The sequence below is a fragment of the Corvus hawaiiensis genome, chromosome 4 (genome assembly GCF_020740725.1).
Source record: "Corvus hawaiiensis isolate bCorHaw1 chromosome 4, bCorHaw1.pri.cur, whole genome shotgun sequence".
Lineage (NCBI taxonomy): Eukaryota > Metazoa > Chordata > Aves > Passeriformes > Corvidae > Corvus > Corvus hawaiiensis.
Window position 1 is genome coordinate 30,896,993 of NC_063216.1, and position 15,613 is coordinate 30,912,605.

General features: G+C 38.8%; 1 protein-coding gene across 1 annotated transcript in view; it reads left to right on the forward strand.

The window, feature by feature from the left end:
• GUCY2C (guanylate cyclase 2C) overlaps positions 1–15,389 on the forward strand; it is a 44,316-nt gene extending 28,927 nt beyond the window's left edge. Inside the window, exons 18-27 of the mRNA XM_048302685.1 lie at positions 1,258–1,395; positions 5,658–5,746; positions 6,465–6,556; positions 8,110–8,268; positions 9,639–9,831; positions 10,221–10,395; positions 11,310–11,408; positions 12,187–12,281; positions 12,879–12,955; positions 14,765–15,389. Of these exons, the coding sequence (XP_048158642.1) occupies positions 1,258–1,395; positions 5,658–5,746; positions 6,465–6,556; positions 8,110–8,268; positions 9,639–9,831; positions 10,221–10,395; positions 11,310–11,408; positions 12,187–12,281; positions 12,879–12,955; positions 14,765–14,939 (1,292 nt within the window). The 3' untranslated portion in view covers positions 14,940–15,389. The remainder of the gene's footprint in view (positions 1–1,257; positions 1,396–5,657; positions 5,747–6,464; positions 6,557–8,109; positions 8,269–9,638; positions 9,832–10,220; positions 10,396–11,309; positions 11,409–12,186; positions 12,282–12,878; positions 12,956–14,764) is intronic.
• Positions 15,390–15,613: the final 224 nt, after the last annotated feature.

A 15,613-nucleotide genomic window follows, 5' to 3' on the forward strand; every position in this document is an offset into this window, starting at 1 on the left:
GTAATATATGCTCAGATTGGAATAATATTAATAGCTTTTCTTTACATTTTTTATTCACCTCACATTCATAGAATATTTCTGTAAAATAGAACACTCCTTTCTACTCATCTTTTCCTTCTTACTTGATCTGGAGTGAAAAGATGAGCCCCTCTGAAATTATGTCATATGAATCTGTAGAGTAGAGCTTGGGGTACAATAAGCACGGCACTGTGCTGTAACTGCAGCATATGACCTGAGAAGAAACTGGTTGCAACTGGTTTGGAGAAAGTTTTTACGTTCAGACACAAACATACTCAAGAGGAGCAATAAGAACATAAAAAAGGACTAAGAAAAGTGCACTGAACATAAATGTTCTATTCATTCTTAATTTTAAAAGTTTCTTATTTAATTTTATATTATTATTACATTGTAATGTATTTATCTTCTATTGCTTATAAGCAGCCTCAGAATTTCCGGTTACTCAGTCTATGTCCTTGAAACTCACTGTTTCACAAGAGATCTACAGATTCATTGTGGCTGGATGTTACAGCCTGATATCATAACACTGTCTTCAGGGTCACTGTGTTCAGGTCACTGTTATGGTACGTCACCAGCATGTCGCAGCTGTTGTACCATGGTAGCATTCTGGTTTTGAGGTACAATGGTGCTCATTGCACTAGAAATACAGATTAATAATTTCTGTAGAAAGCAAGTAGTTATGAGCAGGTAATACTATGTCAGGCTCAAAAGCACTTGAGAATTATTTCAATAGCTTCATGATATCAAGGCCATTGGGAAATATGGCAGTCTTTTCATCAGACACTGTGCATAAAAAACTCCTTGCATCTCCTAGCTCAATAGTTTATGGCTCAGGGTTTTTTTATTATAGCACTGGCATTCCTTGGTCTTATACAGATACATCGGCTATTTCTAAGAAGCCTGTGAAATGTAGCTAAGAAAAGCAAGTTCATTGCCAATAGCCATAACTTTTCTGAAGGTGTAAGAGTCTGCATCTACAGTGGAAAGTAGCAGGGTCAGCAAATCCCAGAAAACTGAAAGCTACCTCAGAGGTTTATCTAACCTGTACTGATGTCAGCTTCTCAAGAAAAATGCTAAAGTAGGAAATACACAATACCAGTGGGCTCTGGATTGGATATGAAAAGAGTAAAAGGAAATATCATTAGAGCCAGTGGATGCTCTGAGAAGGATCACCCTTTTTTCAATTACTTCTCTCCCTTCCCCCTTTACATCATCCCCCATTGCCATCTGGATCTTCAGACCTGTGGACAGCTCCTGAGCATCTCCGTCACGCCGATGTATCTCAGAAGGGTGATGTATACAGCTATGGGATCATTGCCCAAGAAATCATCCTACGCAAAGAGACATTCTACACCACACATTGCCAGGACAACAGAGGTAATTCCACAGATTTCTCCTCTACTGCAGCCTTCTGGGACGGTTGGAGCTATAAGTGACCTATTCTCCATGTTTTGTGAAAGGCACTGTCTCTCATAACTGTTTGAACAGCTGCTCCTTTCCCTGCATGGTGAATGAAGAGCCTGTTTGAAGGATCTCACTGTGGGGGCAAGTGTCTCTACTTTTTCCGTAAATAAAGTTTGCATTGAGTTTTCTTGCCCTTTCTCTTCCCTTCTCACCTGGAGCACAGCATTACAGAAGTTAACATTATACAATGTTGTCCAGACTTACTGTAACATTTAAAGGCCTCAAAGGTTTTTCTATTTTGACTTGTAAACAACATGTAATATGCCACTCATTTTAGGCAGAATAAATCAGCATTGTCAACACAGAATAACAAAAACTCAGTTGCATGACATAAGAACAGCTGGCATTTAAAAACTGGCAATTCAGACTTTATTCAAGCTGGTTATAATTAACTTTAGCAATTTAACTTCTGTCACAAAAATCATCTCCTCCTGTAGTGCATCCATTACACCCTGTATTGTGCATTTTTTGACATTGTTTTTGAGTGGCTGTTCTGGTTTTAAGCCCAGCTGGGAATTAAGCACCATGCAGTCGCTTCCTCAACCCCGCCTCTCTACCCTCCTTCCCCCTGGTGGAATGAGGAGGAGAATCAAAGTAAGACTAATAGGTTGAGATAAGAACAGTTTGAAATTGAAATTGAATATATTTTGAAATTGAAAATAAAGTAAAATACAATATTAATGATAAATGATAGTGATAATGATAATAATAAGGGAAAAACAAGCGACGAACAATGAAATTGCTCACTATCAGCTAACCAATACCCAAACCCCCTTCCTGAACCCAAATAATCTTCCCTTTCAGGTAACTCCCCCCAGTTTATATGCCAGGCATGACATTCTTTGGTATGGAATATCCCTTTGGTCAGTGTGGGTCACCTGTCCCAGCTATGCTCTCTCCCAGTTTCTTTTGTGTACCCCCTCACTGGCAGAGCCTGAGACAAGTTTAAAAAAAGTCCTTGACTTAGGAGAAACACAGCTTATCAAAAAACCAAAACATTAGTGTGTTATCAACACCATTCTTACTCCAAACCCAAAACACAACACTGTAACCGTTTCTGAGAAGAAATTAACTACCCTAGCTAAAACCAGGACAATATCCAGCCCAGTCAATCCCAATTCCCAGAATCCAGACATTATTATATACTAGAACTGACACAGAAACATGTGTGGGTTTGGGATTTTCCTAGTGACTAACAATAGTTACTAACAACAAATTTAGACATTGCCTTTATCTCTGAGTCATTCTGTTGGATCCGCCTCACATTTGTTAAAACATCTAGAGCAGAAGCTCGACAGCCTAATAGCTCTTTTACTGAGTTACATTGGAGAATAATTTCTGGGGCATGTTCATCATCCTACATTATCACAAATCTGTTCATATTTCAGGAAACACAGTTTTTCACGTCACCAACTCTATAACATAAATGTAGATTTAAAAGAGATTAGAAATGCCTGTTCCCTTTACAAGAAACTCTTCAAGATTCCATGCTTAATAAAAGGTAGAGAAAATAAGGCCTTTCTATTCCTTTTTCTTGGGAAGAGGCAGACACAATCCTCATGAATGCAAGAATTTTACAAATATTGCCAACATGGAGAAAGGAAGGTGCAATGCCCTACCTTGCTCATTTTGACTTGTGAAGCAAAACCATAGCAAACTACATTCTTTTAACTGCTTTTTGAGCAGTTACAGTCTTTTTGTGTTGTTTTAATGGTTATTAAGTTAGCCTCAGACATAGTCTTTCTTGGCTTTTCTGAGATATGGTGGCATCCTCATTGCTCTGTGTTTGACCCTGGCTGTCACAGTGAGAACCTGGTTCCTTGTTTTATCTTTTACCTGTTTCTTAACACTGTATTCTGTCCTTTTGGAAAGACTGTCCCTTTCAAATGGCGTTAGGTTAATCCATGCAACTCAAAGAATTTGTAGCACCTAAGCTAGGTACCTGACAGCATCTAAGTGCTGATGTTGGAGATGGTCACATACCAGCATGTGAGGTAAGACAATAAATTAACTAGGTGTGAAACCTAGTAAGTCTGGGTCCACTGTAACTTAAAAAAATAATCTGCTTTGTAAATTTCAGCTGAAATTTAAAATTTTCCATTCAGTGAGGAGATTGTTTTCTCCACAAAACTTTTTTTTTTCCATAAAAGCATTAGTAGATGTCTAAGATATATATTGCTGATCTAATGGCTTCTGGTATTATTCTTGACTTTTGATTACGCAAGTTGAGTAAAATGTGTTCATCAGTTCATCAAATTTCATGTAACAGAAAGGAATTAATTTTATTACATATTTCTGAAGTGGCTCTTCATTTAAATGCCTGATTCATTCATTAGCCAAGATGAGCAAGACAGTGAACCATACTTATTCAAACACCTCTGCATTTTGTTTGTGGCATCATCTAACTTTGGAAGACAGTAGCTCAAACTCGGGGTGACCATTAATTTACAAACATCCAAGATAAAAAGAGAGAAAAAATAACCAAATTAGAGTCAATGGTAATGGACAAAGAAATGTCCCTGTTGTCTGTTACATTAATTTTGTTTTTAAGTCACCAGAGAAACTCCTTCAGTGGCTAGGCTATCAGAAGTTAGTCTCTGCAAATTAGAAGACTTGATATTGATATTTCAGGACAGCTGATATAACTGCTTCTCCAGGCTTAAATGACAGCAGCAAGGACTGTGTTCAGATTTTAAAAGACTTTTTTAAAAACCCCACACCTGAGCTCCATCCACCAACTTAGAAAAACTAAACTCTACTTTCAGTTACTCAGTGAGCCAATTTACTCAACGTAAAAATATGTATCAATCAACTTAATGTACAATAATTTTGCTGCTAATGAGAGAAAAGAAGTCCCATGACAGGTATACAGAACTGGATTTCTAATGTGTAGAAGTAACTAGGTCATCATCTGCTTCACTGACATCCCTGCAAGAAGCTGTTCTCCGTCTGGTTACTCCACTCTTCTGCAGAAACAACTCATTCACTGCTCAAGACTGTGAAACCTTGCCACGTACCAATGCTCAATTCAGGCTGCCTCCTTGTTCCACTACTTTCTGCTACTGACTAATTGCAGTATTGCTAACAGGTGCTGTTACTTCCTCTCTCAGTTTTGTGTCCAGCATGGAAATCCAGAACATTCCTCCTGTGTACGTGAGCCCTACACAGACTTTCCTGTCTATTAGCCCACAGAAGACTTCTCAGCAGTCTCTCCACTCTATTGCATTTGGGAGACTCAACTTTTCTGCTCCATCTCTAGTCTGTAATTTCTGTACCAAAAAATTGGATGCTGCTGCATCATTTTAAGGTGATCATGCACATTGGGTATGTTCAGGCATCTGTAGCTGCTGTAGACCAGTGCAATTACAAACCTTCCTCATATAATTACACATGAATGATGTATACTTCCTTCAGTAAAATTGTATCCCAAATATAATCAGACATTATTAATAAATAATCTGTTCTGATCCACAGATCCCTTTCAATTTCCTTTTATCCAGAGGTAAAAAATTGCTTCTTTTTTTTACCACCCCCCACCCCTTCCCCCAGAATTCTTGAAGTCTGCAGGAGAAAGACAAAGGAAGATATTTTTACTTTAGTGCTCTCTTACTGTACTTAAATTGAGTTGTGCAAATGCAGCCTGATTTTGATGTGTTCAGAGTCCAAATAACTTTCATAGAATGCATTTAATGACTAAGAGTACAAATGAGTTAACAAATGCAATGCTTTTAACCCATTTATATTAACAGCTTCATTTTAAGGAAGTTAAGCATCTGCAGGATGATTTGAACTGCTCTAATGAGCGGTGTATGTCTCCACACTTTTGATCAAGTTGCAATGGGCTTTTCACATTGTTACTATAATAATACTTCATGCTGAGAGGCACACTAGTAATGCCCAACATTCATTTGGGAAGATGCCATAACCATGTCTACCGTAACCAATAAATACTCATGTACATTTCTACTCATTTTGCTTTCAGGGGCCTTCAAGCCAGCCTGTTTCGGACTTGTGCCATACATTAAGAAAAGCTCCAAAGCTGAAATTCTAACAAAATGAGGCAACTGTCTTCAAGACTTCTGTTTGTACAGTGCCTTGTAACATCAGAGACTGCTATACACAATCAATGTCCTTACGCTTTTTTGTTTAAAGCTTTGTTCTTTTTCGTGTATTAGAGAAACTTTACAGAGTGGAGAGAGGCAAAGAAGTGAAGCCTTTCCGACCAGACCTGACCTTGGAAACAGTGGGAGAAAGACAGGTGGAAGTAAGCTAATAATTAACTAAGCCATTTTCTGGGTGAAGGGTGGAAGTCCTGGCCAAACTAGAGCCCATGATCATGGGAAGGTGAAAGCTATGTGTTTTATGCCAAATGCCCTAACTTTGTGGGAAGAAATTGCATTCTATAGTTGTTACCAGCAATGTGAAATATGACTCATGGAAATTATTTCACTGGAAAGAAACAGAGACTTATATGGTGACACTCTTCTCACCTATTTTAGATATCCTTGAGATGGGATGAATTACACCTCAAGTATACCCCTCTCCACTAATATAGCCCCTATGGCTTCTTGCTCAGGTGAAAATGTCTGTATTGTAGATATTCACATATCCAGCAATGAATCCCATTCTTTTTGGCTGAATCACCAGTTTCAGAAAAATCCCAAACTCAGGATATTGGAAATATAATTAACACAGCATTTACCACCATGTCAGTAACTGTGTCTGACACCAATCTGCAAGACTGGATCCATTTACTTGCCTTTCATTTGTGTATTGCAAATTCAAGTTAAGATCATGTCACTACTCATCACAGAGTTAAGATGCCTGCAATGAGTGTTCTAACCATAGGTTCAAGACAATTAGTCACACAATTTAGTATGTTGCTGGTCAAGAGTAACTGGAAATTCTGTAACGAACTAGTGCGGTTTAGCACTACTCTCTGTCTATATCTCAGGTGGACTTTTCCTTAAATTTTTTTGAAGGTATATACACTAGTGAAGAGCTGCTGGGAGGAAGATCCAGAGAAAAGGCCTGACTTTAAGAAAATTGAGAGTACTCTGGCTAAAATATTCAGGTGAGAAGCAGGGGCTTTGTTTTTTAAGATGCTCCAAACTCCTCCTGTATTAGAAAGCTCATATTTTTAAGTGTGTAAATTGATGTGATTATGATTCAGTCAGTGGAAAACCCTAGTGTCTTCACTTAGATGCTGTTTTATTCTTTGGCAGAAAAGTAGGTGAGCATGTGCATATGTATACATACACCTGTGTACAATGTACTGAGTGAGGGTGAGATGATCACCTTACCTCAAATTGGTACATTATGGAACTAGCAAGCTGGATAATTAGGGATTTAAACCAATCAAGTAATTCACTCCCTCTCTCTAGTCAAGAGTTGTATAGTGACTCATGTAATCTACATTTTGGTAAATGAATGCACACAGATGTTTGAAGGATGATTTGAAAGTTTGGATGGTCCCAAATTAAGCTGACTAGAAATTTTGAGTTGTAACTCACAAGAAGTATTAATTACAGGGCTTTGGTAGTACAAAGTTCTGGGAAAATAATAAGGGTCATAGCTGGATAAACCCTGTGGGGTTACACAGGCCTTTCACCTGCACAATGCTGCATTGTTCCTGCAGAATTTGGTCTGAATTAATTATTTCAATGACCAAACAGTGAGCTTTTAATCACTTCTCCTAGGAAATTGCTCCCCAGTTTTTAAGGTTCTCCCCATGAACAAACCCCAACAGCATCATTTTACACTTTACATGGGCAAGACAACTCTAATATGCATAACTGAATGTATCAGCTGAATAACCTTTCTGCAGCTGAATAGAGAGGCCTCCTGGTTCAGCTCCTAAACCTCCATCCTACAAAAGCAAAAAGGTTGCCTCTTGTCACACACAATATAGTGTTCTTTTCATGTAGGTCTAAGATGATGCATCCCTGACATAAAATTTGTTTAAAGAGTAATTTTGAAGGCCAGTTGGATGCAATACTAATCTGACTCTTCCAGTCAGCCTGGTCCCAATTACTTTCAGACTGCTTTGGCGAGTGCAGGCTGCCCGGACAAACAAGTTTGAGCAGCTCATGTTACCACACTTCTGCTTCCAGGGGTTAGTAGGCTTTAGTCTGCAGGATTTTGTGAGTAAAACTAGCCACGGGGCTGTCCATTGTTCCACTGTATTCTTCAGTCTTCTAATCAGACAGCCTCAAATTGTCTTAATTCTTCTGGCTGAAGTCCCCATCTAAACATTATATGCAATTTTCTACCTACTATTTTTAGCTTCCTCTCAGAATTTGAGTTTGTCAGTTACTTTTTACAAATGAATGTTCCTGGATTACCCAAGGTAATATGGAATTGACAATATTAGCAGGGTTAGGTGATTGAAGGCTGCCTTAAGAATTATCAGCTCCAACTGACGAGTGTGGATTACAGACTTTCAATTCATCTACATAAGGCCTCCAAGCAAGCAAAAGAATGATGCACTTGAGGCGCTTTGCATTCTAACTATAGGGAAGTCAAACACTGAAGAAGTTTTCTGTTGCTGCTTTTTTGCCTCCTTTTAGCTGCTCTCAACAATGTACATCTTTCTTCTTGATTCCTGTGTAATTCTGTTATTTGCAGTAATTTCCATGGCCAGACCAATGAAAGCTACATGGATACCCTGATCCGGCGTCTACAGCTGTATTCGCGGAACTTGGAACACCTGGTGGAGGAAAGGACAGAGCTGTACAAAGCAGAGCGAGACAGAGCAGACAGGCTTAATTTCATGTTACTTCCAAGGTAACTGGCCAGGAGGATTTTCGCTGCCATTTTATTTACATACACCCGATTCTTGCAGAGTAGGGGATAGGATTAATGTTTATGTTCTATTTTCTTTCCATCTAATCTAATCCTGCCAGAAAGGAAATAAGAAGCAGCTGTCCCTGAGCTCTCCACCCTATGGTGGAGTGTCATGCCAAGATGGTATTGGGACCCATTATCTTCCTCAACATTTCTTCACGCACAGGTTTCCCCCTTTCCAGCACAAGCCTCTCTTTCACTGCCTTCCTGGGAACACAGACCTACAGTGATCCCACATCACAGAGCTCTGCTCTGCTCCAGCACCTTGCTAGGTAGAAGGAGTGTCTTCAGCTGAAGAGCAGGAGTGCAGGCTGGAGTTTAGCAGTGCAACAGAGGGGCTGAGGTTGGCTGGGTCATACTGGGTTAGATGGATTCTTCAGAGCATGCTATAGGACAAGTATTATTGGTATTATAATATTGGTAATACCAGTAATTTTGGTATTGCACATATTTGGAATAATAGAACTATCCTGGTATGTCATTACTAACTTCAAGGATATTTCAGTAGTCAGGGTATTGATTTTATGACTCATGACAAAAAACAAAGTCCTTGTTCAATCCAGTTTTGGGGAAAATCAGGAATGATCTGGCTGTATAGACAGTGCGACAAGGAATTCATGTCTCCTTCCACTCTGTTGTTCCTACCGCTCTATTACTGTTTCATTGTAGATGGAACACAGCATTGTGCAAAACCTATAATTTTCTGGGTCTCTTTCAGTTATTCTCTTCTAATACCACCACTAGGAACAGGTATTTTTCTGGATTTAGAATTGCAAGAAAATGAAGGTACCTCTTGAATAGGCATTGACTGTCATGGTATTGAATTTTTCTTCCATAAAATTATCAGACTATGATACCTCATCTGAAATCAAGATGAGTTGATGTAATTATTATAATGAAATTACTTGTATGCTGAGAAAACAGAAAAAACTGTCTGGTCTTACTTATTGTATGGGTAGAATTTAGGTCTACATGTCAGGAAGTTCAGAATTTCAGTTTTAAATTTTACTCAATATCCCTGTTTCTGACCTTAACCAAGAAGCTCAGTTGCCTGTGTCTCAGTTTCCTCGTGGTTATTCACACACTTGGATTTTGAAAGTCTGTAGTGCATTAATTACCATTAGTAAGTGCTTTGAGGTCCCTGACTGAAAAGCATTATGGGCATCTAAAATGCGATTGCAATGGCAGTTTTCAGCAAACTATTTGATGTTTCTTACACAGAAAGAAATACTGTGATTGGGTTGCATGAAAAAATACCTTTAATAGTAAAACACTACTCCTCTGTCTTCCTGCCTTCTCTATTTCCACAGGCCAGTAGTAAAATCTTTGAAGGAGACTGGCCTGGTAGAGCCAGAGCTGTTTGAAGAAGTCACTATCTACTTCAGTGACATTGTTGGCTTCACCACGCTCTGCAAATACAGCACCCCTATGGAGGTGGTAGATATGCTCAACGATATCTACAAGAACTTTGACCACATTCTTGACCATCATGATGTGTACAAGGTGATTATCTCTGTACTTTTGCTCATTTACACCCAGTGGACACACAAACCAAATTGCATGATGTGGTGGCTAAGGAAATCTGCCTTCTAAGCAAAGCAAAAGAGAGAAAAACAGGTCAGGATTACTTTGTTTCAATATGCTTTCACTGTGCCTACTTATACCAAATTTCCTACAGTAGGTGGTCACACATTCATTAATTGGAATGCTGGGTATAGTTATAAACACTCATATACCCAAATGGTGTCAGCTACCTTAAACGAATCAATCCTGCTCTCTGGGGGAGAAATATTTAGTCATGAACAAAAGGATCTGATAAAATCTTTCTGCTTCTAACTGAAGATGTACTTTTCTATGTCTGCAAATAGTGAGTTCTGATTTTATTTCCACAGGTGGAGACCATTGGTGATGCTTACATGGTGGTGAGTGGTTTACCAAACAGGAATGGCAACCGGCATGCAGTGGACATCTCCATGATGGCTCTGGACATCCTCAGCTTCATGGGATCTTTTGAACTAAGACATCTGCCAGGGCTGCCTGTTTGGATTCGCATTGGAATTCACTCTGGTACACAGTAGTGCTAGATCAACAGTGACAATGTTGTTAACCTGGTTTTGAACAGAATTAACACCTATACAAGATCTGGGATATATGCCATAGACAACTGCTCTCCTCATGAAGAATCAGGTTGAAAAAAAATGTTCATAGAGGAAGACTAACAGAAGTAAATAAGTCACTGTTTTGCTCCTGCTGTAGTGAAATAGCCCATAGCCATTAATTCACAGCTTAAGTCAGTAGCTAGGATGAGCAACAGCCACTGTTCCTGGTGTGATTAAACCAGTTGTATCAAATAAGCCTTCACAGATTATTTCTCTCTGACTGAAGCAGAGATCAGTCATGGCCAGCTATGCTTATCTAGACAAAAAATGCAAGCCTGTATTTTGTGCTTTTGGAGGCAAAAAGTTTTGTTGAGTCTGTGTAGGACTTAATGTTTTAATTTATCTGTAAAAATACTTTTTGTCAAAGGGGAACTCCAGATAGCTCAACAACTTTGGGAAGTTCCTCAACACCAGCTGCCAGGGGAGGAACATATCCAAGAAAGTGACTGAGGCACTGGGAAGCCTCTTGAGGCACCACTATGCACCCCTGCATAATGAAGCTTATTCTATTTTTCTCTTGCTTCCTGACAGTTAATAAATGTACTTCTTTTTTTCTGCACAGAAATCGTGCTTAAATACAATTAACACTGTGCAGCTGTGTCCTTTTTATGCTCTTATTGGATTATGCAAGAATAACAGAGCTAGGCTTGGTTTGTAGTGGGAGACCACAAGATACTGTGGGAAGTGAGGTAGAAAGTATTGCCGTTGGTGAGGAACGCAGAGTTCCCCCAGGAATTGCAGTGCTCTGCAACAGTGAGACACCTGCCAAATAAATCAAGTCTCTTGGTTCACCCTTTTTATCTCTCTGCATCCCATTTCTAGGTCCATGTGCGGCTGGTGTGGTTGGAATAAAAATGCCTCGTTACTGTTTGTTTGGAGATACAGTAAACACAGCTTCGCGGATGGAATCCACAGGCTTGCGTAAGGATTTAATTTTAGCTCTCAGTGTAACAGGACCAAAGGCTATTGGTTAGTTTGTGATCAAAGTGTCTGTTTTCAGCCAAGAACAATTTATTATCAGCTTGCAGAAGTTTTAAAGATAAAGAAGCCCTATTTGTTTTGATTACCAATTATTTAATTGTCCAAAGTGACAGTGGGCACTTCACTGGGCAATGAAGAGTTGTTTCTTGTTTATGCTTCAGTGCTGGTAACAGGGAGTTTGTAGGCTGGCTCACTGCCTGAGTTCCTCTGGAAGATATGATACTTATGTGTCTGGAATTTAATTTTACTCTATGAACCACAGATTTCAGTTTGACCTAGAATTGTATTACAGCTTTGTTGTGTAAATATACTGACTGCGTATTTTAAGTTAAAGCAATTATGTTATCAACTTCACCATTAGGGAACTGTGGCAAGAGCCAGTTTTTCTTCCTGCTGCCCAGTGTCTTCATGTGAGCATTCTCTATATAGGTCACTCACAATTACTCTTTTCTGTTTTGACCTCTAACTACTACAGATACCACTGTCACCTGTATTTCAGATGAATGGCTGTACCACCTATACCTGCCTGGATATGCTCTGTAGTGGAGTCCAATTTTTCATACAGCAGTGTAATTGCTTCTCATTTAATTTGGCTCTCAGAATTTATGATGATAACAATTGAAGGAGCTTCTGCTATTGCACCAGTTTTCACATATACCTAATACGAGTATGTGATGTGTTTCCAGGCTGAGCTTTCATTGTCTCTTTATTTTTTTAGCTTTAAGGATTCATGTAAGCGGTTCCACAATTAACATCCTGAAAAGAACAGACTGCCAATTCCAGTACGAAGAGAGAGGAGAAACATACTTGAAGGTAACCTTTACCATGTGCATGCATGAACACAGAGAAGACGGATAGTAAAAAGTATTGTATAGCTGAGAGTACCCCAGAACCTAATTAAGAGCTGGGGAACAAGGATTACTGATCAGTTGGTATCACAGTCTCTGGTGGTTGAGGATGAAGAGCTCCCTAACTCATAAATTAAAGCAACATAAAGATGTGGAGAATAAATGAAACATACCATTTGGAACAGAAGATTGTAAAGTCATCTGCTGAAAGGGAAGCTGAACCTAGTGTTGATTTGGTAATGCTCCAGTATCTACCAATCCATTTATTTCAATCTATTCCACTTTTCTGTCCTTGGGAGTTGATGGCAGGCAGCACAGCTCACCTCTCCCACAACTTGTGTTTCAGGTCATGGAACAAAGAAGTGAGTGTGCAGCTTCATGTCCCCCATTCTTCTCCTTCTCACTTCTGATTTGTAATCCTTTGCTGTCAGCATCAGTTACTGAAAATAGGCAAAGGCAAACATGGCAATGTGCAATAGAGTATTACTTAAGTAAATTAACTACAGGAAATTGCATGCTAATCCCAACACTGTGCTTTCTCTTCTTTGTCATACATATTTAGGGCAGAGGAACAGAAATTACCTACTGGTTGACGGGTACTGAGGACAAGAAATACCATCTCCCAACACCTCCTTCTGTGTAAGATGGTCTTTATATGTGAAAAGGGAGGAGAAGTTCCCATTCTTTGTGCTTTAGCCTTTAGTGTTCCTCCTTGGCACTTGTGGATTTTTTATATCATTGAACTTGTCTCCAGTAGTTAGAGACTTAATAGCATATGTGCACATAAACACATAAATATTCATTACATGGGACTATGTGTGTGCTGAAGGTTATTTGTCTATATAAATGTTTAGCAGGTTCTTTGCCTTGGAAGCAGTGTAAGACTTACAGGAGAAGTTGTGGTAAGAGCAACAGATGGACAGGAAAATGTAAAACATTAATATTCCCCCAAATTTAGTCCTAGTGGCACCTGTCACTGAGGGTAACCACAACTGAATGTGCAGCTCTCTGTAATACCATGTTATGCCTGTGAGCTCTTGTGGAGGAATTTGTAAGAGAAATGAAACTTGCAGGATTTCAACTACTATTCTGCTAAAAGAGGACAAAGTTACTGTAGTACTGCACAGGAATAAAATCTTTAGAAATTAAACAAGAGCTTCCTTTCCAACACTTAGATCAGTAAAAAAAATATGAGGTTGATGTTCTGGAACAGAGCCATCATTTTCCATTAGAATTGAATAAAATACAGCAATAGTGGAAGTGGTGTTTTTGAGCAACTATGCAAAATTGAAGTCAGGATAACTTGTTACATTTTTTTAGTGTATATTTTGTATATGAGTACCTCTTTATTTCCTGCAAACTCACTAAATGTGGAAGTTCCTCACTTTCTGCTCTAAACACCTTTGTACAGTCACTCTTCACTAAGTGGGAATTTGCTGCCGTCTACTCTGAAAGGACATTGTTTCATTACAAATTGAAGTGATGATATTGCAAATTGGTGTTTGCCAGATACATTGGGATCCCTTGTCCTGAAATGCATGAGTAAATGTTACAGATTGCTTCTACTGTATGTTTTGAGTCTTACACAATGTGTCCTTTGCACAAATAAAATTCCCTGTCCATTTATTCCTACTGTGTAAGAGAAAAGAGGAGATAAGGCAGAATATGAGGGTTTTCTCAGGGCATTTGCAAAACAAACATAATCAAATTTTTAATCTGCTACAGAATCTCATGAACTTTGTTATTTTTTAAATGGAAAGTACAAGTGATTGGGTTGAGCTGGAAATACTGTCCAGACTACCTCTTATGGTACCTCTCCCTTGTAAACTTAGAACTCCTTTTTTAAAATTAATATGATCTGTCGAGACTATCAGAATTATTGAATTGTTAGTGTTCTGGAATTCAGCTATGGAAAGTATCTCTTGAGCTGGATCACAGTGATGTTTTTGTTTTCACTTCCTCATATAAGATTGCCCCTTAAAAATTGTCATATGTGGGGTACTCCAGCAAAACCCAAATACACTGAAGAAATTTCTGAAACAATGGCAACTCTATTACTGAAGGCAACCTGAAGTTGAATAGTTAAAGTCCTGGTGTCAGTAATGGTGTTGAGAGCTAAAAACTATTTTGATTGGGATTGAATCTAATTCGTGTCTTCCTTTTTGCGCAAGTGATCATGACTTTTTAAGGTCAATAATGACACACTTACAGAGCTCTTGTGCAAAGACACTGATCCATACTATCTGGAAAACTCACATGAAAATCCTGACTTCTCTTCCCAAATTCAGAATCTGAATTAGGTCCTGCCCACACTTTTTATCAGTAGTGTGTGGATGTCATTAAGATAAAGACGGATTAAAATGTTTAAAAATCTCTGGGGACCTGAGGGACCACTAAAAACGTGTGAATTACTGATTTTTTTTTTTTTTCCCATCCCGTTGGTTTTAGGGAGAATCAGCAGCGGTTGCAAGATGACTTAGCAGAGATGATAACCACTAGTCTTCAGAAAAGGGAAAATGAAGGATCCAAGGCGCGGGAGCTTTCGCGGGTAGCCAGCTACCGATCAGGTACCCTGGAATACCTGCAACTGGTCAGCAAAGAGAATTTTACCACATATATTTAAAACTGGATGTCTAGTATGACTCAAAAAGCTGAAGCAACTCTCTGGACAACTTCATGTGGAGGCTGGTGGCTTATAATCTCAACTAGAGGAGAAAGAAAACACCTTTTCAAGCGTCCTTTCTACTGTCCGACCTGCTATCAGTAAATCGAACATCTCTTCACTGTAACATTGAAATCGCTGGATGACTTTGTTAGGACACATGCAGCGTGATTTGAGGTGAATGAAAATGTTTGCCCTTGAGTCCAGAAAATAGTGTGGGCGGGTTTGTTTTAGTTAGGTTTTTTTTAACTGTGATAGCCTGTTCAATAATCCACTTCTGAAAATATTCACAGCAAAACCTTAATTTGTTATGATTTTTAGATGTTGTATTTAATTTGTAACTTTTATCTGAAGAAAGATTTGGTGTAATATATTTGGAAATATAATTAAATATATCATATGTAAAACCTGCATATGTTGCTATTTTGTTTCTTCTGCTGTTTTCCTCTGTTTCATGTATTTTCTTTAATCAAGCTGACTTTGTTCAAGAGACGACACTTCTGTTATTTACATTGGGAGATTATTCCAGAAGTATGGTTTCTAAAGCTTATCTGAATCTCCTGGGCCTGAAAAAGGAAACTGCCATTCTTGCAAAACAAGACACTTTCATATCTTTTCACCACTTCTGCTTCTGC